The sequence below is a fragment of the Callorhinus ursinus genome, unplaced genomic scaffold, assembly GCF_003265705.2.
Source record: "Callorhinus ursinus isolate GAN/ISIS: 27379988/994484 unplaced genomic scaffold, GSC_fseal_2.0 scaffold31, whole genome shotgun sequence".
In the NCBI taxonomy this organism is placed as follows: domain Eukaryota; kingdom Metazoa; phylum Chordata; class Mammalia; order Carnivora; family Otariidae; genus Callorhinus; species Callorhinus ursinus.
In genome coordinates, this window is record NW_027397093.1 from 16,766,209 (window position 1) to 16,793,257 (window position 27,049).

At 36.9% G+C, this 27,049-nt stretch overlaps 1 protein-coding gene across 2 annotated transcripts in view; it reads right to left on the bottom strand.

The window, feature by feature from the left end:
- Window positions 1-1,277: 1,277 nt before the first annotated feature.
- SIRT1 (sirtuin 1) overlaps window positions 1,278-27,049 on the bottom strand; it is a 29,663-nt gene continuing 3,891 nt past the window's right edge. The window contains exons 3-9 of one of the 2 annotated variants that reach the window (XM_025850292.2): window positions 25,923-26,164; window positions 24,350-24,502; window positions 16,156-16,303; window positions 14,693-14,772; window positions 12,550-12,736; window positions 10,016-10,579; window positions 1,278-4,022 (exon numbers count right to left, since the gene is read on the bottom strand). In XM_025850292.2, the coding sequence (XP_025706077.1) occupies window positions 3,694-4,022; window positions 10,016-10,579; window positions 12,550-12,736; window positions 14,693-14,772; window positions 16,156-16,303; window positions 24,350-24,502; window positions 25,923-26,164 (1,703 nt within the window). In that variant the 3' untranslated portion in view covers window positions 1,278-3,693. Of the gene's footprint in view, window positions 4,023-10,015; window positions 10,580-12,549; window positions 12,737-14,692; window positions 14,773-16,155; window positions 16,304-16,806; window positions 16,932-24,349; window positions 24,503-25,922; window positions 26,165-27,049 lie in introns of those variants that run through there. The other variant, XM_025850293.2, reaches the window with a different exon arrangement.

Below are 27,049 nucleotides of genomic sequence, written 5' to 3' on the forward strand. Positions count from 1 at the left end.
CCATATTCCTTACGGTAGTTTCCTTACTCATCCTGTTTCAGTAGCTCCTTTTTTTTTTTTAAGATTTTAATTTGACAGCACAAGCAGGGGGAGCTGCAGAGGGAGAGGGAGAAGCAGACTTCCCACTGAGCAGGGAGCCTGACTCAATCCCAGGACCCTGAGATCATGACCTGAGGCCGAAGGCAGCCGCTTAAGGACTGAGCCACCCAGGCGCCCCGATACCCTCTGTTCTTGCCAGTGCTTGCTGATTAGTGAACTACTCCTAGAGAAATTGAGAAAAGTTTGTTTCATGGAAGTCTACCTTCTCTGTGAGGCCAGCCCCCAGAATGGAGTGTCACACGCAGAAGGGAACTCCCCTATTTTTTCCTTTCTCAACCCTTGCTATACTTTTGAATCACCTGGAGGTACCTTTAATACTATGCACAGGCCTCCTCATGCCAATTAAATGTTCTCTAAAGAGTGATGCCCAGGTTATACTTTTTTTTTTTTTAAGAATTTGACAGAGACACAGCAAGAGAGGGAACACAAGCAGGGGGAGTGGGAGAGGGGGAAGGCTTCCTGTGGAGCAGGGAGGCGGATGTGGGGCTCCATCCGAGGACGCTGGGATCATGACCTGAACCAAAGGCAGACGCTTAAGGACTGAGCCACCCAGGCGCCCCAAAAAAAGTTTCCCAGGCAATTTAATAGTCACAGTTGAGAGGCACTCAAAGTGGGAAGGAGAGGTCATTAGACCACTTCTCCTTATTTCTGGTAACATCCTAGCTTAAGGCTTTAGATTTCATTTCTGAGGAGAGGTTATGGTGTGCATACACACACTGCCCTTCTAGGTTACAAGTCTAGGAGTTGAGACTGCTTTCAAATAAAACTTACCAAATAATGCCTCATAGGTGGGTGATGTAAACCACTGATTGAAAGCACACCATTATTTTCTATACCATGAAGAGCAGTGCTAACTAAACCATCATGTATCATTAATTAGGGTATTACAGTGAAATATATACCGCATTAACCAAGGAAACTTGGAATAGTACTGAACACAAGGCTTAAAAATTAGCCGTTTTCAAAACATGTACTTAGCTTAACTAAACTGACCAAACACCACCTTTTAAGGTATGTAAGGAGATTTTTACAGGTAATTTTTTTAAGATTTTTTTTTTAAAGATTTTATTTTTGACAGAGACACAGCCAGCGAGAGAGGGAACACAAGCAGGGGGAGTGGGAGAGGGAGAAGCAGGCTTCCCGTGGAGCAGGGAGCCCAGTGTGGGGCTCCATCCCAGGACCCTGGGATCATGACCTGAGCCGAAGGCAGACACTTAAAGACTGAGCTACCCAGGCACCCCCTACAGGTAACTTTTCTAGTGAGAACATGACATACCAGGGCAGAGTACTATTTTAAAAATCACTTCAAAAGTTTGCTGGTGAGGAAGGCAAGAGTCCTGAGAGTAGGAAACTGCCAGTCAAGGCTTTATTCATCACAGAACACTTTCTAAGGGACATGCTCCTGGGTTCTTGAATGGTACTTTCACTCAAGAACTTGAATGGACTAAGGTTTGCAGGTCAGCCTTGGAAAGTTCGTACCAGATGTGGTCTGTAGTCATTTTTTGTCCACACCTTCCTGTGTTAAGACTTGTGTTATCTGTGAGGCACTATGCTTTTATAGCATATACACTCTTGAGTTCACTGTATTTCCACAATTCTGTCTTCCTAATACCAAAGTCCTGAACCTATGTCCAGTCTTCCATATGTCAAGTTCTTAGGCCCTGTCTTGCCTCTCCCCCACTTTTCACCTACAAAGGTTCCTGGGCCTAGAACTGAAATATTAGTTTTGAAACTTGGTGAAGCGCCAACTGCTACAACCAGCAGTATCAGTGTTTGCTTATTATTCTGTGAAATTTTATACCTTGAACGATGTAATTTAACAGAAAAAAGTCAAATGACAATTTTAATAGACTTTAAAACAGTGTACAAGTATAAAACACTGGTTTTGTATTTCAAAAGTTGGAGGAAGATATCCAGTCATTAAACAGTCTACAAAACATATGCCAGTAGATTACATAAAAGACTATGTACAATATAAAAAGCTGAAAACAGTCTTCACTGTAAAAATAATTTAAAACAAATTTTTCAATTTAAAATATCATCTATAGCACAAACACACATCATGCAAATGGAAAACTAAATATACTGCATTCTTTAGTGTAGCCAAATAAATTCAGATTGAAACATCTTTTAGGTAGGGAAGTGGCCATTCAATAAAATTTTTCTCTCTGGCAGTAATGGTCCTAGCTGGGTATTTTATGCTTGAAGAACAGCTATATTTCAAACCTTTTTTAAAAATTGTAATAAATACTAAAGCAACATAGGAATACTTTATAATTTGGGAGTAATGTGGGATAAAGGTCCGGAAAATAAACTGTGCAATTTTATAAAGTATGAACTTTTTTTTGAAAGGCTAAGAAGCTTCTGCAGCTGAAAAAGTTTGATCTCTAGTTTTAAGGCAGGCTAAGCTTTTAAATAAAGATGTTATAGGAACTAATTTCATTCATTAACTATTCTGCTACTGCAAGTTACATCATATTCATCTCCGTAATACGAGGCTACCAGTTTGGTGTCTATTACACCAAATCCTCCCAACAGGAGACATGTACTTACTGAGTTATAATTAACATCTTAGTACTTTGGAACCGTAATCAGGGGCCTGTTGCTCTCCTCATTAATGGAAAAGAAAAGCAGCGGTCCAAAATATTACACTCTCCCCAGATGAAGTACCATTATTATAGGTTCATAAAGGCTTTGCATATTCACATCTTGGCAGTTTAATACTTGTGGGAAAGAATCGATGCAAGCTCTACCACAGTGATAGGTATTTAAACAACAAGGGCAAATATTCTTGAAACTAAGGGTACCCAGACAGGCACTACTGTTTCTAAAGCAATTGGAACATTTCCAAAGCATTTATTTTTTTCAGGTTAGTTTTATAAAGGAGCCAATATAGACATTACTACATGTCCACAGGAAGTACAAAAGCCATCTTCATTTCACCAATACAAGATTCCTGAAACTCTTAGCACCAAGTCTTACTTTAAAAAGCAAAGACAACTGAGTGCTCTCCCATATTGTTGACTTCCTTCTACACACTGCATTGCATGTGATTTTTAAAAAATTAGCTGCCTCAAGTTTTGGAAAATGCCAGTGTTTAAAAATAGGTAATTGTGCTAATAAAGAATCAAAAGTCTAGCAGAACAGACATTTAAGGAGTTCAAACCATTCAATGTTACAAAGAAAAGTGTGAAAATACCATTCTTTGGTCTAGATAAGCTGTTCCCTTTACATTAATTTAACATTCCAATGGCTTTTGAAAACTTTAAAATGCTGAAACTCACTAGGCAAGAACAAAATTATATATACATATGGATGTATCATACAAATGAACCTTTAAAAGAAAAGTTCTGACCAACAGGTGATTAAAGATACTTAGTACCCTTCTTTTTAAAAAAAGTTAGTGTTGAGTGTACAAGTACAGAAATAAGAAGTTAAAAATTACCCATGGGAAAAAAATCTATTTTACCAGTCTATAAATATTACACCTTTCTGGTTTCCTTGCTCTGTTGAATTCACAAGTAAACATTCATTTTCACATGCTAAAGTTCCTAATGCTGGTGGAACAATTCCTGTACCTGGACAATTATTACATTATGATTTGTCTGATGGATAGTTAATGTCTGTTCCTTCCTGTTTCATGGATATAGCTTCACTGACTGCCTCTTGATCACCTCCACCAATTCCAAATCCAGTTCCTCCAGCTCTCTCATTAACATCAGCTTCATCTTCCAAACCATTGTAAAATTCTTCAATCTCACTTTCATCCTCCAAGTGTTCTTCTAAACTTGGACTCTGGCATGTTCCACTATCACTGTTACTGCCACAAGAACTAGAGGATAAGACGTCATCTTCAGAGTCCGAATATACCTCAGCGCCATGGAAAATATAACGATTTGGTGGTAAAAACAGATATTGGTTACCTGAAATATAGTAATAAAAAAGAATTAAGTTATTCCCAGTTTTCTAAGACTAATTTGGTCTAATTATAGGTTCCAGCTCTGCCTTTTACCTGCGTATCATTACTAGAGGCTATTACCATAGTGTTCTTCAAAAACAAAGTGCTCACTCCTAGCTGCAAGTCTTAGTTCTGCCACCAACCAGCTTTGCTATTTGGGCAGTTAATCTCTATGCCTCAATTTCCTCATCCAGAAAATTAAATAATTTTCACAACTCTATCAACTAAGTATGAATAAATGTAGAAAACCATGTTCAATAAAGGTTATTTAACCAACTCCTTTGAACAGAACTCATGACATCAAATATCCAGGCCTGCCTATATTGCTCAATTCATGTTCACTGAATAGAACTTCATTAAAGCACATACTATGCCTTCAAAGCACCATCATTATTTTCGAATAGTTTTAATTCCATAATGGCTTCACCACCTATTCAACAGTGTGGTTTGCAGGCAAGAGCATCACCTGAGAGTTTATTAGAAGTTTAGATTCTCAGGCCCCACCTAGTGAATCTGAATCTATTTTTACAGAAGTCCTACACAAAGTATGAGAAACACTGATCTAGCACTGGACATTAACCTTTCTTCAATCCCCTCCCAAATTTGCATTCATAGTTTAAGATGTGACCTATGATGGTAAGGACAATTCCCTCTCTCCCCCAAGCTATGGGTCCCAGGTTTCTGGCGGGATGAAATAAATTTTCTACCCTTGAATTCATAAGAACAAGTAACTTCTAACTTAAGCCTGTTTCTACACATAATAAATGTCCTATTTATTGCACCACATCCCAGACTGATTCACAAAAGCCTGGCTACTAACAGAGTTGATCTGAAGTGACACGCCATCTGCCAAGCATATCTGGGTTTCTCTTCAAAATGGCTTTCAAACTTTATACCCCATCATGACCAAGGTTCTCACTTGGAAACAACCTAATATGCACGTAACAATTCTGATCTGAACCCACAAAATTAATTTCACATTCCACAAACATCACGAATTGCTGTGTGAAAACCATTTATTTCCTTCTATTTTGGAAGAATTTTCAGTTTTCTAAGCTACTAGTGTTATATTTCCAAAATTGGAAGAGGGAGTGCCTCTATTCTAGCTACTAAAAGTCCATCTGCTACTTCTCAGTATCTTTTGTAAGGGGTCCCAGCACATGGCTGTTGTGCATTTTACTATTGTTTTGGTCCATGCTTCTAAAAACTGCTTCATTCTGTGTTAGTTCCCCTGATGAACAGAATAATCTATTATTTCTCAGCCCAAGAATCCTGTACCTGTTTGGTTTTTGCCTCTTCTTGGGAACCATCAAGACAGACTTAAAGTTTGCCTCATATATGCTCCCACATTCTCTTTTTCAACCTTGATCTCACCAACAGAAATCACGGTAAACAAAAATAAGACTAGTGTGGTAATTTAACAGCTGCAATTTTACACTCTACATCAGTTATCTTTTTAAATTCTCATAATGCTGAAGTATATGCTATTTGATTTCCATTTTTCAGATTAGGAAACAGATTAACTTTGCCCAAGGTAGACCTGAGACAACTCAGGTCTGATTCCAAAGCCTGTCCCTTTAAGGCCTAAACTGGTAGAGAAAAATCTAAAGATTGCTCCAGGTTTAATCTTGTTTCCTGGGGCCAGCAAAGAGTTTTCTGTTTGACCCATCTGTCAAAAAGATACTCAAAAGAAATCCCCAGTGTAAAAGTCTTCCAGTACATAGGCAGACTGTATAAATGCCAGTATTTACCTGACTATAAACAGTTTTAAGTAGGCTCCATGCCCAATTTGGGGCTTGAACTCACGACCCTGAGATCAAGAGTCACATGCTCTACCAACTAAGTCAGCCACGTGTCATTAAACAGCAATTTTTCTTCTACTAGCTCTTGTCACATTTGCAAACATAAGCATTCTTCTATGCTTTTCCTAGTTTCTCCTGGAAAGTTGTCCCCTCTTTTAACTCCCTATTTATCAAGACCAAAGTCAGAAGTTAGGTTTTTGAGCTTTTGCACAGCTAAGGAAACAGTCAACAAAACCAAAAGAAAACCAATAGAATGGGAGAAGATATTTGCAAATGACATATCAGATAAAGGGCTAGTATCCAAAATCCATAAAGAACTTATCAAACTCAACACCCAAAAATAATCCAATCAAGAAATGGGCACAAGACATGAATAGACATTTCTGCAAAGACGACATCCAAATGGCCAACAGACACATGAAAAAGTGCTCAACATCACTCGGCACCAGGGAAATCCAAATCAAAACCTCAGTGAGATATCACCTCACACGAGTCAGAATGGCTAAAATTAACAAGTCGGGAAATGACAGATGTTGGCGAGGATGCAGAGAAAGGGGAACCCTCCTACACTGTTGGTGGAAATGCAAGCTGGTGCAGCCACTCTGGAAAACAGTATGGAGGTTCCTCAAAAAGTTGAAAATAGAGCTACCCCACGACCCAGCAACTGCACTATTTACCCCAAAGATACAAAGGTAGTGATCCGAAGGGGCACCTGCACCCCAATGTTTATAGCAGCAATGTCCACAATAGCCAAACTATGGAAAGAGCCTAGATGTCCATCAACAGATGAATGGATAAAAATCTGATGTATACACACACACACAATGGAATATTATGCAGCCATCAAAAAAAATGAAATCTTGCCATTTGCAAGGATGTGGATGGAACTAGAGAGTATTATGCTAAGCAAAGTAAGTCAATCAGAGAAAGAAGTATCATATGATCTCACTGATATGAGGAATCTGAGAAACAAGACAGATGAGACAAAATCAGGGAGACAAATCATAAGAGACTCTTTAATCTCAGGAAACAGGGTTGCTGGAGTGGGGGTGGGGTGGGAGGGATGGGGTGGCTGGGTAATGGACATTGGGGGAGGGTATGTGCTATGGTGAGCACTGTGAATTGTGTAAGACTGAAAAATCACAGACCTGTACCCCTGAAACAAACATTATGTTAATTTAAAAAAATTTTTTTTAAAAAAGTTGGGTTTTTGGAAACCTTCTATAACCTAATCCCAAGTAGCATCTACATTTCTTAATATCACCTATTTTGTTTATTCAGCTATTTTTATAATTATACATAAACATCAAAAGACTGATCACTGTATATCCAGAACTTACTACACAGTGTGTCTGGTATGGAAAAGGTACAAAGGCTTATTCAAATGAACTGAAATTCATTTATGGTAAATGATTAGAGTAAGAAGCATATCGTAAATGGAATGGGACTTAATGTTTTAAGTTGTACAAGACTGTTATATCTAAGAATATTTTTGTTTTACTTTTATTTCATTAGGATTTTTCACCCTACTACTTGGTAAAGAGTTCTTACGTGTCAAAACAGGGTAGATGTGTTACATTTCTATGCACCAATAATGAAGTAGCAGAAAGGGAAATTAAGCAATCCTATTTACAACTGCATCAAAGACAGAGACCTAGAAATAAGTTTAGAGGAGGTGAAAACCTATACTCTGAGAACTGTAAGACACTGATGAAAAGAAACTGAAGAACACAAATTTAAAGACCTACTATGTTCATGGACTGGACTTATTAAGATGTCCACATTATTCAAAACAATCTATAGATTCAATGCAATCCCTATCAAAATACCAATAGCATTTTTCACAGAACTGGAATAATCCTAAAATGTTTATGGAATCACAAAGACCCCGAACAGCCAAAGCAATCCTGACAAAGAACAAAACTGGAGGGATCATGCTCCCTGATTCCAAACTATACTATGAAGCTACAGTAATCAAAACAGCATGGTATTAGCACAAAAATAAGACACAAATCTATGCAACAGAAAAGAGAGCCCAGAAATAGAACTAGACTTATATGGTCAATTAATCTATGACAAAGGCGGCAAGAATATGCAATGGGGAAAAGACAGTCTATTCAATCAATGGTGTTAGGAAAACTAGGCAGCTACACACAGAATGAAACTCAAAACACTTTCCCACACCACATACAAAAATAAACACAAAATGGATTAAAGACCTAAAAGTAAACAATGGGACTATATCAAACTAAAATTTTACACATGAAGGAAACCAAGAGAATAAAAAGAACCCACTGACTGGGAGAAGATACTCAGCAGATGCTTCCCATAAAGGGTTAACAGCCAGATTATACAAAAAACTATAGCTCAATAGCAAAAACACCCAACCCGATTAAAAAATGGGCAGAGGCACCAAATAGGGGCGCCTGGCTGGCTCAGTCCGTGGAGACTGTGACTCTTAATCCCAGGGTTATTAGTTTAAGCCCCACACTGGGTGAAAGAATTAAAAATTTTTTAAAAAATGGGTAGAGGCCCCAAATAAGACATATCCCCAAAGACAATATACAGAGGGCCAACAGACACATGAAGATGCTAAACATCACTATCTATCAGGGAATCACAAAGTGAAACCTCAATGAGATCACCCAACACCTGTCAAAATGGCTATTATCAAAAAGACAAATAACTGTTGGCACAAATATGAAGAAAAAGGAACCCTCATAAACTGCTGGTGGGAATGTAAACTGGTGCAGCCACTATGGAAAAACAGTACAGAGGGTCCTTAAAAAGTTAGAAATAGAAAACTAGAAATAAAAATAAATCCACGGGAGCCTGGGTGGCTCAGTCGTTGAGCGTCTGCCTTCGGCTCAGGTCATGAGCCCAGGTTCCTGGGATCGAGTCCCACATCAGGCTCCCTGCTCCGCGGGAAGCCTGCTTCTCCCTCTCCCACTCCCCCTGCTTGTGTTCCCTCTCTCGCTGTGTCTGTCAAATAAATAAATAAAATCTTTAAAAAAAATAAAAATAAATAAATCCAGCAATTCTACTTCTGGGTATTTTCCTTTAGGAAAGCAAAAACGCTAATTTGAAAAGATATATGTACTGCTATGCTCACTGCAGTATTTATTTACAATAGTCAAGATATGGAAGCAACCTAAATATCCATCAAGAGATAAATGGATAAAAAAGATGTGTTGTATATAAAGAATGGAATATTACTCAGCCATAAAAAAGAGTAAAATCTTGCCATTTGAGACACAGATGGACCTAGAGGATATTATGCAAAGTAAAATAAGTCAAAGACAAATACTATATGGTTTCACTTATATGTGGAATCTAAAAAAACAAGACTCATAAAAACAGAACTGGTGGTTGCCAGAGAGGGAGGGTGGAGTGTTGTAATAACTTTGTATGGTGACAGTACTACACTTATCATGGTCAGCATTTCCTAGGGTATATATATCACTATGTGGTACACCTGAAACTGGTATTATATGTCAACTATATTTCAGTTAAAACAAAAAACTGGGTAGAAGCTATTCCTAATATTCTGTTGAGAAGGATCAGAGATGTTTTCTAGATCTGAGACAACACAGCATAGTGGTTAAAAGAGGACAGGCTCTGAGGATTGACCTGGAATCCAATCCAATTGACTTCTTCCATGTCCTGTTACCTTGCAGAGGCTTCTTAACCTCTATGGTCCTCAGTTTTCCCACCAACAGCAGAGAAGCAGTAACAGTTCCTACCTCATGAGATTAAAATCAAATAATGTATATAAATAAAGCAGCTGCCCTATGGTAACCACCCAAATCTCAGTCATCAGTTCTACCAGCAAAAGTTCACCAGACAATGGCAGAGAACAGTTTATTTTCCAATTTTCTTCTCAATTCAATGCTTACCTTTCTCATTCCCTGGAACACAAGGTACAGAGAACACTTTAATTTCTTCCCCTACTGTTAAGATACCACTGGTTTAACCTTTTTCTAGCCTAAATTCTCAACTTTACAGTTTCTCTAAACACAACTGTTACATTTAGCTGCATAAAGCTACCTTCTATCAACTAACCTGTCAAAATTGCTTATTTCTTACAGATATTTTGTTAAAATAATTATACCTTCAAAACGGTAAAATAAGGATACCTCCAACAGCATTCCCTTACCATCAAGCCGTTTGCTAATCTGCTCCTTTCCAAGTCTAGGTGGCCAGCACTTCCTCACCGTGTCAGCAACTGAAATTCTTTCATTTTTTTCCCCAGTGTTAGAGCCAACGTTCTTCAAATCCGGACTTTCAAACTGTTCAGTAACACTTTCAATGTTCCTAGTAGAATTCTGTCCTTCCTGTGATTTTTCTTCCATACAATCTTTTGATTCGGACACACCAGGATCATCATCATTACTCCTAGTTGCTTGGTCTAAAAGTGTAACAATCGCTGAAGAATCTGGTGGTGAAGTTCTTTCTGGTGAACTTGAGTCTTCTGAAATATTAAGAGGTGTGGGTGGCAAATCGGACAAATGAGCCAACTCTTTTTGTGTTCGTGGAGGTTTTTCAGTAATTTCTGAAAGCTTTACAGGGTTGCAGCAAAGTTTGGCATATTCACCACCTAACCTATGACATAATTCATTTATGATGACATCACAGTCTCCAAGAAGCTCTACATCAAAATGCAGATGAGGCAAAGGTTCTCTATTTATTAATATCTGAGGCACTTCATGGGGTATGGAACCTAAAAAGATGAAAAACGCGTAAGGGAAAGGGAGCTGATAAAACCACAACAAATACACAATGCCAAAATTTAACATGCTCCCAATACCAAAAAAGAAACCCGCCACTACTACTTAACCAATCCACCACATTTCAACAAGCTATCAAATAAACAGATGGGCAGCTAAGCATCTTTATACAATTTCAGGTCCTGTTTCCTGTCCCCTGATTACCTCTGAGCAATCTTCTCAGGCTTTTCTACTCTGTACCTCAATTTTCTTGTCTGTATAATGGGGATAAACTACTTTTTGACAAGGTTGTAGTCAGAATACATCAAGTGCATAGAAGAGCTCTTGGCACATAGTTACAGTTACTCTATCAAAATAGCTCCTGATACAGTGTGTGGAAATTCATACAAGTCCATTTTCCACCATTATATGCCTGTGTTTTACATCTTTTAAAAATTATCTTTTGTGTATCAGCAACACAGTATTATACAGAGCCCCACAGAAAGCTTTCAAGAATTTCTCTGCTTACCTTTAAAGAGAAAAAAAAACTCAAAAATAAAGGAACTTATTCATTAAATTTTATCCTATATTCTACTGTCAAAGAATTTCACAGCTATTTTGGGAAGACTAAAACTGATAAAGCCACCACATGTAGGTAGGAAAAAGATGCACAATCGTAGAGCTGAACTCCTGTTTCTTTCAACTGTTTGCTCTGGCTTGCCTATATGATTGCTGATGTAGAGTTCTAATTTAATCCGGTGATTAAGAGTTTGATTTTCTTGGGGCAGCTGGGTTGCTCGGTCAGTTAAACATCCCTCTTGGTTTCAGCTCAGGTCATGATCTCAGGTCCTGAGATCAGCCCATGTCCGGCTCTGCATTCAGCGCGGAGTCCACTTGGGATTCTTTTCCTCGTCCTTCTCCCTCCCCCTCTGCTCCTCCCCCTGCGCGCATGCACTCTAAAATAAATAAAATCCTTAAAAAAAAAGTTTGGGGGCACCTGGGTGGCTCAGTCGGTTAAGCATCTGCCTTCAGCTCAGGTCATGATTACAGGGTCCTGGGATCGAGCCTCGTGTCAGGCTCCTGAGCAGGGAGTCGGCTTCTCCCTCTGCCTCTCCCCCTGGCTTGTACTTACTCACTCACTCTCAAATAAATTTTTTTTAAATCTTAAAAAAAAAAAACCTTTCTCCCTCACCTTTTAGGGCACACCTGATGCTACTGAATTAATCCCTCTATCTTCCTGCCTTGCTTCCTCACTAGAGGGAGAAAACAGATAATATGAGAGCACATGTTAAATATTCCTGAGAGCAAAAGGGACTTAAATTATATTTGAGCATTTTCATACACACAAACACCACATACAATGATTATGACAAGGCATGACTGTTACTCTTTTTTTTTGAAGGAGAGAATCCCAAGCAGGTGCTACGCCCAACACAGGACCTCATGACCCTGAGATTATGACCTGAGCTCAGACACCCAACTGAGCCACCCAGGTGCCCCAAGGAATGACTGTTATTCTTATAAAAACAGACCAATCGTATTGAGCCCCCAAATTCTCTTACATGAGCATATTACACTTCCGGATTACACTTGTATCTAGCTATATATCTGAACTTATTGGACCTAAAATCAACTAAATTTGAACGATCAACAACTATAATCAAATTAAGACTAGAAACACATAGATTAAGGACTGTTTCCTAAGCATTATGTAAATTAGCTGAAGGTAACTCCTGTCATAATAAAAACACATTCCACTAAAAAGCTGTTTCCCTTTGTCTTAATTTTTCCCTTTCCCACACCCCCGCACCAAAACGTCAGATTAACCAATCTTCACGAATGTGAACGTCACCTAAGAAATAAAGTTGGGCTCTTCACCACTCTTTAACCATAAAGAGAATAAGATCACCGGGGTCCATTGTACAGACCCACAACCTATGGCAATCTATACAGAAATATTCTCTAAAAATCACCACCAACTTACTTGGAATTAGTGCTACTGGTCTTACTTTCAGGGAAGACCCAATAACAATGAGGAGATCAACTTCATCTTTGTCATACTTCATGGCTCTATGAAACTGCTCTGGTAAATTTTCACCAAAAAAGACAATCTCTGGTTTCATGATAGCAAGTGGCTCATCAGCTGGGCACTGAGGACAACGAGGAACCACCTGCATGTTCCAGATTTTGGTTGAGATGGGGAGGAAAAGGGAAAGCGCTCAAGTTAGAAATAATCAACATTTACACTCTTCCCAAGAATGCATTTCAAAATTATCAAAGAAGCTGAATCACTGTATTGTATACCTGAAACGAATATAAATACTGTATGTTAACTATACTGAAATTAAAGTTAAAAACTTAAAAAAAAAAGATTTAGAATTCCCATATAAAGTGTTTTCAAACTGAAGTGTAGAAGCATTATGAAATGAGCCATGTGCTTAAGTGCTTGGGGGCTGGGGGGAATTATCAAAGAAAACAAAAAAGCTATGGATAAATAGTAGGGAAAACTGGATACAACCCTCAATGGCAATCTCAACTATTAATGACTTTATCAACATACAATGAAATACAATGGTGTTATTATCTAAGTATGTAGCTATTGTAATAGCCACGAAGCCCTACATTTGATATTTGAGTCCACTGCAGATTAAGAAAATCCAGCACCTGTATATATGTACACGTATGACTTAATCCTTTAAAAAAATGTAAGAAATGATTCCATTTTAATACTATATTCTCCATCCAAAATTATAACTATGTATGCAGCTAAGCACATAAAATTTATATCTGGATGGTTCTTATTCTCTGCATTTTCCCATATTTCTTTTTTGGGGGACAGTGATCATATATGAAATACCTTTTACAGGGAACCCTCCTACTCTGTTGGTGGGAATGCAAGCTGGTGCAGCCACTCTGGAGAACAATATGGAGGTTCCTCAAAAAGTTGAAAATAGAGCTACCATAGGACCCAGCAATTGCACTACTGGGTATTTACCCCAAAGATACAAATGTAGGGATCCGAAGGGGTATGTGGCACCCCAATGTTTATAGCAGTAATGTCCACAATAGCCAAACTATGGAAAGAGCCAAGATGTCTATCAAAAGATGAATGGATAAAGATGTGGAGCATGTGGGGTATGTGGGGGTGTGTGTATAATAGAATATTATGCAGCCAACAAAAAACAAAATCTTGCCATTTGCAACAACATGGATGGAACTGGAGGATATTATGCTAAGCGAAATAAGTCAGAGAAAGACATGTATCATATGACCTCACTGATATGAGGAATTCTTAATCTCAGGAAACAAACTGAGGGTTGCTGGAGTGGTGGGGGGTGGCTGGGTGATGGACCCTGGGGAGGGTATGTGTTATGGTGAGCGCTGTGAAGTGTGCAGGACTGTTGAATCACAGGATCTGTACCTCTGAAACAAATAATACATTATATGTTAAAAAAAAAAAAAAAGAAGATAGAAAGAGGAGAAGAATGAAGGGGGGGAAATCGGAGGGAGAGACGAACCATGAGAGACTATGGACTCTGAGAAACAAACTGAGGGTTCTAGAGGGGAGGGGGGTGGGAGGATGGGTTAGCCTGGTGATGGGTATTAAATAGGGCACGTTCTGCATGGAGCACTGGGTGTTATACACAAACAATGAATCATGAAACACGGCATCAAAAACTGATGATATAATGTATGGGGATTAACATAATAAAACAAAATTTTTTAAAAAGATTAAAAAAAATACCTTTTACAGTAACTTTTTAAATGTTTTAAAGGATTACCAAGAACTAATTTAAGATTCAAAATCCGACAGGAACTATAAAAGGGGAAAGTAAGAGAAACTCTAATATAGCAACATCTCCTGTATGATTTGAGTTATTTTAACTTAGATAATAAGAAGCCAATTTCATCATTTCAGAGACATTATAGAGCAATGTTTTCAACTTAAGGGATTAAAAGGTTCTTGTATATTTATTTCATCAGACTTCCCAATGGTATATATTATCTTCCTGGATCTTTCCATACCACATACTTTCAGAAAAAAAGGAAAAAAAAAAAAACGCGGAGGCAAAAGAAAAAACAGGTCAGAGACATGCACAACTCCTAAAATATGGGGGATAAATTACCTGATTAAAAATATCTCCTCGTACAGCTTCACAGTCTACTTTGTATTTACAAATCAAGCAAGATGCTGTTGCAAAGGAACCTAAAAACAACCAATACACACATGCATTATTAAAAAAATGTTTCCATTTATTTGAACATACCACAAAGATTATAAAGTTTGACATCCAGAAAAGAGAATTAAGACTCCACAGGGGAATCTCAGGGATGAATAATTAAAATACTTATATATAATACAGACAGAATCCAATCCTCAATTGAGATGTTGATATACAGTGACACTTTCTAAAGCTATTCTTTTCAACAAAATAAACCAATTCCTCCAGAGCTAAAACTCGACAGAGTTGGAAGGTTATAATTTGTGTGACCTTAGCTTAATTAAGTTATACATTAAAAACAGATTTTTTTTTTCGTTTCTCGGTTTTTTTTTTTTAAAGATTTTATTCATCCATTCATCCGAGAGAGAGGGAGAGAGCACAAGCAGTGGGAGAAGCAGAGGGAGAAGCAGGCTCCCCACTGAGCAGGGAGCCCGATGCAGGGCTCAATCCCAGGACCCTAGTATCATGCCCTGAGCTGAAGGCAGATGCTTAACCGACTGAGCCACCCAGGCGCCCCAAGAACAGTTCAGATACATAAGAAAATGGCCTGCGCCTACTTGTTGTTTTAGATTGAAAGTCTTCTGTATTTCTAAATCTAGACATCTGAACTACCCCTGTTCCTCTGGTTTCATAAACTAAAGATGTCATATTTTTCTTATATTGACATATAAAAAATATTGACATATTACTTTTGTGATTAAAGATGGTTATTTAGAAGAATTTAATGGAATACAACTGCTACACCTTTTGAAATACAATAGAACGTTAATCTGATGTTTTGTGCAATTAAGTATCAAGGTCAGGGGCGCCTGGGTGGCTCAGTTGGTTAAGCGACTGCCTTCGGCTCAGGTCATGATCCTGGAGTCCCGGGATCGAGTCCCACATCGGGCTCCCTGCTCAGCAGGGAGTCTGCTTCTCCCTCTGACCTTTCCGCCTCTCATGTGTTCTCTCTCTCTAATTCTCGTTCTCTCAAATAATAAATAAAATCTTTAAAAAAAAAAAAAGTATCAAGGTCAGTAATTCTGGTTTTTTTTGCATTCTACTTTTTAAAATTTATCTACAACTGATCAGTTAACAATGACTAAATAAAAAGGCTTAATCTCGGGGTGCCTGGGTGGCTCAGATGGTTAAGCATCTGCCTTTGGCTCGTGTCATGATCCCAGGGTCCTGGGATCGAGTCCTGCTCCGTGGGGAGCTGGCTTCTCCCTCTGCCTCTCTCTCTGTCTCTTATGAATAAATGGATAAAATCTTTAAAAAAAAAAAAAAGAAGGCTTAATCTCCATTTCTGGATGGCAGCCTACTTTCTAATCCTATTTTTTCCTACAAAACTAATCAAATAACAGAAAGCAATTCTGAAGTTTACTAACCATGACACTGAATTATCCTTTGGATTCCTGCAACCTGTTCCAGTGTATCTATGTTCTGAGTATAGTTCCGAAGTAGTTTTCCTTCTTTATCTGACAAGGCTATGAATTTGTGACAGAGAGATGGTTGGAACTGTCCAGGATATATTTCCTATATAATGCAAAAGGCAAAAAAAGATTACAGTAAAGAAGTATAACACATGCCATGTTTAGGTTTAACCAAATAACTACCAATGATAGTCCCCCATGTACAAATTAAAAAATACATGAGCATCTCAAAGCATCTAGATGGTTGCAACACACACCTACAAAAGGATTACTGCTGTAATATGTATAAAACTCAGCAATTAGTGAACTTGCCCCTGAAGGAAAAAGTCAACCCATAAGCATCTCTAATAAATGTTAACAGATATTTTAAGAAAAGTCAGAAGAAATACACACCTGAGAATATATCTAATTTTTTGTTGGCTGCAAATTCAGGGTTTGTTTTAAGGGAAAAGAAAAGTTTAAGTTGAAATTAAAGATATCAAAGATATGGTGACTTCTTTTAAAAACTAAAAGGCACTGTCAACACAATATTAAAAGTTGTTTATTCATCATTCATTATAAATATCAACCTGTTGGAAGTTTAAAGCTAAAGTTTTAATTCCTTACCAAAATTGTTTTCCTTCCACTGCACAGGCACATACTGGTATAGTATAGAGTTGCTCATGAATGCTGAGTTGCTGGATTTTGTGTGTGTGTTTTTCCCCCCAAATAATGCTTCAATGCTGTTTCTTCTTTAAAAACAAAGAATTCAGATATACACATGGCAAAAAGATCAGAGAAAAAGTATCAATTTTGGTCCTCTCAACTTTTGACAGTGTTTTTATTAAATTTCATTTAGTAAGTGACTATGGCAAAGGAAGTTTCTTCTCTACTTTTTTCTTTAAAGTAGTAATGCTACCTACACTTCCTTACCATTCATTACAGCCTCTAACCTATTACAATGCTAGCAAAAAAATCAGACACAACCGTATGTCTGTCAATAGGGGACCGGTTGTAGAAATATAGTACATCCATAATAGTGGAGTATGCAGCCATTAAAATGAATGTGAGAGGTCTAGATGTACTGACCTGGAAAATGGTCCAATGACGTGAAAAAAAGCAAGTTAGTCACCAGTGTGTAGAGTTTTGTTTTTGTTGTTTTGTTATTAAGCAAAAATAGAAATTATATGCACATGTATATATAGATACATTCATACAAACATCAAGTCAAGAAGGATACAAACAAGCTATTAACAGAGTTGGGAAAATTTCAACTTCTGACATTATACAAAAAAGTTTAGTAAGATTACCGATGACTTTACTTTTAACCTATTTAATATTCCAAACTTTAAGAAACTGTCTACAGAGATACCTTTTAGGAAAAATAATAAGCAAATCTCTAACTACCACTACATACATGTTCGTATGCTACTGAAAATGTTTTACAAAACTCCAAAGACTTTGCCTCACATTCAAACTTTTACCATGAATTTCACTGACAACTTTGCAATTTAAGAGACAATGCATATAGAAAGAATTAACAGGTAAAGGGCTTATAAAGCTATGTTTATAGAAAACTGAAAGCTACATTATGTTTTGAACCACTGTATCATGCTATACTAACCATTGTTTTCTCCCCAGAATGCTTTGTTCTAGTACATTTAAAGGATTATTCATAATTATTTACTAAGCTCTCTCTGGAAATGGCTATTAAAAGTATTTTTATAAAAAATATGTTTTTCCAACAAATATTACAATATGCTAGGCTACAAATAGGTTCTAATAAGGAACATGAGAACAGCATGCCAAACTCATAACATGAACAAATAACTGCCTCCAGAGCAGGTTTGGGAAGCAAGAGTACCAAGACTCTACCCTCCTGGAATGAACTTCTGTCTTATCATCCTCCATTCCTTTTATATATATATATATTTTTTTTTTTTTTTGAAAATAGGCTCCATGCCCAACACGTGACTTGAACTTACGACCCTAACTAAGATCAAGAATTGCAAACTCTACCGACTAAGCTAGCCAGATGTCCCTCCCCATTCCTTTTTTTTTTTTTTTAAAGATTTTATTTATTTATTTGAGAGAGAGAGAGAATGAGAGATAGAGAGCACGAGAGGGAAGAGGGTCAGAGGGAGAAGCAGACTCCCCGCTGAGCAGGGAGCCCGATGCGGGACTCGATCCTGGGACTCCAGGATCATGACCTGAGCCGAAGGCAGTCGCTCAACCGACTGAGCCACCCAGGCGCCCTCCCCATTCCCTTTTTAAAGGGGAAGGTAAGAAGCACAAAGATGTTGTGGGACAGTAGATTCAGTTCTACACTCGTTTCCCTTCATGTCCAATTCGTAACAGTTCAGGATAGTTTAGCCCTTAAAGTTACAAATCAATTCCTGTAGTTGGGAATAAATTATGAATATTTTATAAGCCTACATTTTATATGTTAGAGCCTAAGTGATTTGAATCTTAACTCTATTTTCTTTCGCATATAGTGTGTGGACTGTGCCGGAATCATTAGATTTAAATACTGTATTCAAACTAAAGGATGTAATCTGAAATAATGAAAAAAAATTACCCTGGAAGGACTTTTAACGGATATTACTCCCAAGACAGGCTCTTAACATGAAGTCTGCTAAAAACCAAATGGCTGTGGATAAAACTTTCAGATAAAAGTATGGATTGGGATGCCTGAGTGGCTAAGTCGGTTTAAGCATCTGACTTCAGCTCAGGTCATGATCTTAACAGTCCTGGGCTCCCTGCTCAGTGGAGAGTCTGCTTCTTCCTCTTCCCCTGCCCTTCCCCGTGCTCTCCCCCTCTCTCTCAAATAAATAAATCTTAAAAAAAAAGTCACAAAAGTATGGATTGATCTTCTATGTTGGAACTGTGACATGCTAGCTAGCCCTGTTCTAAGACAGACAGACCATCCCAAATCTCAACATCCTAAAGTACTATTAGGAAAACAATCATGTGAGCTAGGCCATTCTGTTACTGCTATAGGGGTACTGACAGATTAGAATGGAAGCAGAACTGGGACCAATACTTGAAATGCTATTAAAAAGATGCATTGCTTCCACAAAGATGTATTTACCAGGCATAACAGGAGCCCTTTATTATAATGCTGTAGACCAGGCTGAGGACTGGGGTTTTACATCTTAAAAGACTGGAAAGGTGGGATGCCTGGGTGGCTCAGCCAGTTAAGTGTCTGCCTTTGGCTCAGGTCATGATACCAGGGTCCTGGGATCCAGTCCACATCAGGCTCCTTGCTCAGCAGGGAGCCTGCTTCTCCCTCTGCCTGCCACTCCCCCTGCTTGTGCACATTCTCTTTCTCTGACAAATTAATTAAATCCTCAAAAAAAAAAAACTTTAAAGACTGGAAAGGTAAACAAAACATGACAGAGTTCCTATATGGTCCACAAAGAAAACCACATTTACTATCTGGCCCTATACTGAAAAGGTTTGCTGACTCTATTGTAAACATATACATCCCCATTTTGCAGATGAAAAAACTAAAGCACAGAAATAACTTGCCAAAAGTCACAAGAGCAAGTAGAAGAGCTGTCATTCAAATCCAGTTTTGACACCAAACTGGGGTTCTTAATCACTATGCATACTGCCTTTTCAGTTTTTGATCCCTCAGCATCACTTCCTATTTCTCTTTTAAGCTAATTAAGCACCACTATTAGGTATTGCATTTTGCACATCCTCAAGGGACTGTTGCAAGCTTGAATTCCAATCACCATCTAACTTAAAAACACTCTTCAAGAATGCATGATGTCTCCACAATCAGTATGAGAAAGAAAAGCATCTCAATGGAAAAAAAACAGCTAAGAACAAATAGGCAATTCAAAGATATACACGTGGCCAGTAGTAAAAAGCAGTCATCCACACTAATAAAAAACAAAACACTAATATGATAAGATACTGATTTTTATCTATTGAACTGATAGTTTTAACTGCCTTAAAAACTCTAGATATCCATTAATAGAAGACTGATTAAATATGTTGTGTTACAACTATAATACTATGTAGCCTTTTCTTAAAGATGAGGTATATCTGTTAAGTGCCACTATGAAACTATTTCCAAGAATATTAAGCAGGAAAAAAAGCAAGGTAGAGAAAAGGGTGTGTGATTCTGCTGGTAATTATTTTTAAAATACTGAAAACTTACAGTAATGCCCCTCTCCTATATACACAAACAAGTTTACTCATTTTTTTTCCTGGAACAATAACCCAAGAAAACATCTTACCATGGTACACTTTGAAGAGACTGAAAGTAGAAATGACTGAAGGGGGAAGCCAACTAACATGTTTTGTACTGTTAAGAATTTTTTAAACCACATACACAACACACATACACACACGTGTGCATGTGATTTTTTTTAAGTATTTTAATGCCAATAGTATACTGTGGAGGGTTTTTTGGGTGTGTAGGGGGCAGAAGCATGCTAAGTCAGCCTTCTAATACACTTCTGATAGGAGTATATTTTATTCCATCTTTCCAGGTAGCAGTGAGACAAAACCTATCATGACCTTTAGCAACTGCACTTTGGATTTTATCCTAAAAACACTGGAAACATACCAAAAAGTACAATCACAGCAACACTATTTACAATAAAAGAAAGTAGGAAACACCCGAAATGTACACTTGTGGAATTACAGTACACCAGTGGATAAACATTACGACCATTATAAAATATTCAAATATCTGAAAGAAAAAATTTATTAAATACAAAAGACTACAAATCCAAAGCAGTAGGCAAAACAGCCCATTTTTATAATAAAAATATACATTCAATAATAAAACAAAAAAATACATTCGGGTATAAAACTATAGGTGCCTTTATATATACATGACCTACATACACATAGATACCAACATTGTCTTCAGATGAATGGGATTGTGGCTTTTTGGCGGGGGGGCCGGGGGGGCTTGCATTTTTTGATGATAGGTGATGAGCTGGTTTTAAGAGTTTAACTTTCTAACTACAGAATCTGGTATGTTTGCACATTATCAATAAAGTGATCATTTATTGAATATAATATAAAGATGTTTAGAATTTAGTTCATAAAAATTCAGTCCATACTTCCCCCTCTACTTTTTTGACTCTTAATCACTTTAGGGTAAAGGATATTCACTGAATTCAATATGGATAGCATCTATACTCTCTGAACACAGTCCTTTTTGACAACAAAAAAAAGTTATTTATATATCCTCAGTTTCACCATGACTCTTAATACAATCCCTCATTTTTAACAATATCAGTAAATTGTTTTAGACTCCTGAGAACCATGACCACAACTCATTATCAATCCAAACCCTTACAATGCACTATGGTTCAGAACAGAGCTATACAGCTTTTTAATGTTGGGCTTAATTGTTCTTATATACCAGAATTCAAAGAGATACCCACAGGTAGGCACACTGTAATACAGTGGTGCTCAAACGGGACGTTTGGCAATGTCTGGAGGCATTTCTGATTGTCATGACTGGGAGTGAGAGTGTTTTTAATAGCATTCAGGGGGAGAAGGCCAAGGATGCTGCTAGATATCCTACAATGCATAGGACAGTTCCTGACAGCAAAGAATCATCCACCCCAATATGTCAATAGGTTGAGAAACTGCTCTACTGAGCCAGCTGGAATTTCCCATCTAAATGAAATCCGTTTCTTCTCAATAATTATATACAATCATTGCCTCAATACATATTTAGAAATTCCTTCTTTCCAAAATGTCTAAATTTCATCAGTAATATTTACTCTTTTCATGGTATATTAAATTCACTTTCTCATAACGGACTAAAATCGTAAGTCATCTTACAAACTTTCTGCCCAGAGAAACTGATAAAAAAAATTTAGGTTATGAGTATTTTATTTATGTAATATTTAAAGAATCTAGTAAAATATTGTGTAATATTTACATATCCTCCCCACTCTCCATTTCTGTATATGATCTTTCATTCTTTGTCCTTACTTATTTCCCCCTTAAGCTTTTTCCTATTCATTTTTAGGCCAAAATTAACTCAGTCTGTTACCATTACTATCAATTTTAAGTACTCCTTCAGCAACAAAAAGCATTTGTTTAGGCAGTTCCTAACATGAGAATTAAAGCATAACAATTCTATATGAACAGCAGTTACAAAGGTGAATGTATTTGGCTCTTACCGTAACTTAAATGAAAACTCAGAGCAATCATGCAGAATTAAACTTATATTAACAAAACTGAAAAAGGATGCACTTTATAAATGACTACACTTTTTTCACTAAACTAAAAAAATACACATAAATTCTTAAAGCTTTTATAAAAGAAAAAAATGCTGCCCCTCCAAACTTTTCTTCTCCCAGGTGGCATGAAAGATGTACACAATGATTAAAAACATTTTAACACATTAACAGTGTGCCATTTTTACCATAACTCATTTATTTTCTCTTATGCATGGACCAGATTTCTGTTAAGTTCATTTTTTAAAGTTCCTATAATTTGTTTTTAGTAGCGTAATTCTGAATTGCTTCTACAGATTCTTACTTATCAAAGCTAGTTTAAGCTCAAACTGAGTACCCCGGTCTATACATGAAACTAAAGTTTCTTACCCTTGCTATTTCAATTCTCAGTTACCATATTTTTCCAAGTGTCAGGTTACTATTTTGCTAGGCAATTTAATATATACTTAAGGGGAAAAAAGTGACGAGTTCGTTTGGGCAATGTTTCTTCTCAGAACACAGAACTTACAGCAAAAATCTAGTGAGCATTATATAAATGTACCAATCAACTTTTATCATCAAATAGAAGATAAAGTAATTTCTAGTTACTTGCTGGCCCTCTTAAGTGTTGATTTCTGCTAACTAGAGCTATTATTATGTGAGCGTCCTAGGTCCAAATCAAGAAACCTATAATTAAGTGATATTTCATTGTTCTTCAAAATCATGTAGTAGTACCACTAGCAGTGAAATGTTAGAGCTTTTCTGAGTTATAGGTCGTATGGTTTGAAAGTAGCACTCTTTAGGGGCGCATGGGTGGCTCAGTTGTTGGGCATCTGCCTTTGGCTAAGGTCATGATCCCAGGGTCCTGGGATCGAGCCCCACATCGGGCTCCCTGCTCAGCGGGAAGCCTGCTTCTCCCTCTCCCACTCCCCCTGCTTGTGTTCCCTCTCTCGCTGTGTCTCTCTGTCGAATAAATAAAACCTTAAAAAAAAAAAAAAGTAGCACTCTAATTAAAATTCAGGTTCATTTAATTTCTAGATTTATGAAAAATTAGTCAATAATACAAAAGACCCTTATCAAATATACTAAAGTTTAGCAATAACAATTTTAAAATTTCTTTCCATAAGACTGAACTATAGAATAAAAAAATAAAAGTCTTCTAATGACTAAAATCTCCTGGGCATGGTATAATTTAATCTCAAACTTTATAGGAGAGCTGCCCCAAAAGAAATATGTGAGCCATAAATTTCCTAGTAACCACATTAAAAGCATGAAATTATCATAATTTTTGACCCAATATCAAAAGCATTATTATTTCTACATATAATCAGTATCTGTAACTATATAATACTATTTTCTATTTTTTCCATACTACATTTCCAAAATCTGGTATGTCTTCCACACTTACATCACATCTCAGTACACTTAAGTACTCAACAGCCCCATGTAGCTAGAGAATTCCAAATTAGTGCAGCTCTAGAGACTCTAGAGCAAAATAAAGCAATCTTGACTAAAATGCAACCTAAGAATCTTCATCCCTAACCACAGATTTTTGAGGCACATCCTCACATGTTAAATTGTCTACTATAAAACATACCAAAGCAGAGATTACGACCTTTATGACCCATAAAAAATATTAAAAATCAAAAGTGATGTTATTTTCATATGGTCTATTAACCTCTAAAATAGCCTGAACAATGTAAAGGCCATTACTAAAATGCAAACTTGAAAAATATGAAATAATCTCTTTAAAAATAAGCCCAATCCTAAAATGGAAAGTAAATGATAGTCCCCCTTCTGCGAAGAAGAAAATTCTGACTGAAATGACTCTATTTCGTGATCTTACTCTACCACGGTCCTAGTACCCAATTTACTAGACAATGAATGGTAAACTTAAAAGCAGCCTAAATATGAATAAAATACATTTTCATGAGAGAAGGCCAAAGAACAACTAGAAGACTTCATAGTACCTTTGCAAACTTGAAGAATGGTCTTGGATCTTTTCTGAAATACTCAATATCAAACATTGCTTGAGGATCTGGAAGGTCTGGGAAGTCTATTGCAAGGCGAGCATAAATACCATCTCTTGACCTGAAGTCAGGTATTCCACAAGAAACAGAAACCTGAAATATGCATTGCATAATTTGTACAATTAAATCTTCCATCTACGTTTATAATTACTAGTTCATCAGATAATTAGGGAAGAGCTGAAAAATATTTTACTTTAAAATTTATTTATTACAAAAATACTGCCCTACTCTAATTTCAATTCAAATAAACACACACACACAAAAAACAAGAGTATAATGAAATCCACCATATTTTCCATTCACAATAGGGTAAGGAATTTTAAGTCAGGCTAATTTTTTTTTCAGGCTAACTTTAAACCTTTAAACATTTAACCAACACATTAAAGCAACTGCAATTTGAGAACAGTAAATCATTTCAAATTATTTTAACTACAAAGCAGGCAAGATTTTCTATCACAGTCAGGTATTTGAAAAAACAAAACTGTCATCTGGTCAGGGTTATACATTTCAAGAATATTAAATTCCTGTATTTTCTTTAAAAATTCTATCATATATTTTAATTCTAAACTGACATTTCAAATAGGAATTTCAGAAGTTAACTTTTTGTTTCACAATTTTATCAGCTGACTCCACTTTAACCTCAGAATAAAACTAACTTGTCTAAATCACATCTGGGAACAAAGCGGAACTATTCTTGATAATCATTTATGATTAAATAGCACTCTGCCTTAACTCAAAATGGCAAAAAAAAAAAAGGTCTGAATTTTACTCCCAACAGTTGCCCTAGGTCACTAACAGGTAACATATTCTGTTTTCAATACACAATAGCCTTAGGTAGCTAGTCAAGTGCTAACCCAAAGTGGGGCTAATACAACATGTCAAGCTACCTGTTGCCTTCCCAACACTTAAGTTATTTACTTGTGAACACCAATTAGGTTCCCGGTTTCCCCATAAAGATGGAACAAAGACCCAATTTTTCCATCAGACCCTGACACACTTTAATGCAAACAGCATTCCCTGCATCTCCTTTAGGAGCTGTAGTATAATATAATAAATAAAAACCTTGCCTTAAATTCCACTTACTGTATTTACAAACAGAAATCTTTTACAGTTGTTGGAGAGGTTTTTACAGTAATGAACCAATTCAACTGCTGCAGCACTTTTTATATAGCAGTTTCCAAACACAAATTCCCATTATCATGTTAGGAAAAATTCTTCTACACAAAAAATGTTCCCTAATTGAAAAAGGCCTGGGGCGCCTGGGTGGCTCAGTCGTTAAGCGTCTGCCTTCGGCTCAGGTCATGATCCTAGAGTCCTGGGATCAAGCCCCGCATCGGGCTCCCTGCTCAGCGGGAAACCTTCTTCTCCCTCTCCCACTCCCCCTGCTTGTGTTCCCTCTCTTGCTGTGTCTCTGTCAAATAAATAAATAAAATCTTTAAAAAAAAGAAAAAGGCCTAAGAAAAAATCACATACCACCTCCCCCTTTTACTAGTGTTTTATACATCTTACGTACCCCAGCTCCAGTTAGAACTATTATTTTTTTGCACTCTTGCAGTAATTTCACAGCATCTTCAATTGTATTAATATCTTTTCTTTTTTTCCTTTTTGGTGGTTCTGAAAGTATATTAATAACAATCTGCCACAGTGTCATATCATCCAATTCAGGTGGAGGAATTGTTTCTGGTAGTAAATCTTTAAGAATTGTTCGAGGATCTGTGCCAATCATGAGATGCTGCTGAACAAAAGTATATGGACCTACAATCAAGAAAGAAAAGAATTAGATCGAATCCACCTCCAAGTAATTCAAAGTCTCATTTTCTAAAGTAATGAATTAGCAATCTTCAAAGTTTTTTTTGCAAAGAAAATGCAATATAAAGGTATTTCATTCTTTAGAGCTAGTGCTCTCTCCCAATGAGATGAAGGAGATCAAATTAGAGATGTGCCTGCTCTTAGCGCTCTTAAATCCAGCGTCTTCTCTCTTGTTTCTAAAACGAAAATTCATTCTTCAGATCATTTATTACTTTCTCTTTCAAAAAAATATTTGTCATGTAAGACTTAAAAATTTAGTATGTTAAGCTGTTTTGGATCAAAAGACTATCAACATTAATTATTCAATTGCTGATATTAACTTCATTTACTGAGTACTTATTTAATGTCAGGAGCTGTCAGTTATTAATTCACATAAGTCTTCCCTGAAATACGTTTAATAGATGAGAAAACTGACACTGAGAGAGGTAAAACAGTTTGCCCAAGACTACCCAGTTAGTAAGTGGCAAAGGCCATAATGCACACCCAGAGTTGCATGCCAAATTCCACGCTCTTTGTTTCCAAAGCAACTGCCTCTACTTCTGCAATTTCTTTCACGTTTGTTATCATTTTGAGCACCATTCATTTTAAGAAAAGCCAAGGAAAAATATTAAATTACAAATTAAAAAAAAAAAAAGAGTTGAGCTATCCTGAGCTATAAAATACTAAGTATTTTAAGAGTTCATTTTTTAAAAAGTCAAAATTAACTACCAGTTTTTATTTATTTTTTACAACAAACCAAACCAAACCTATGTTTTTATTGGTGCTGTTAAGTCCACCCTCACCACCCTGCCTTGATAGATGGGGGTGTGTCTTATTCCTAGAGGTGACAAA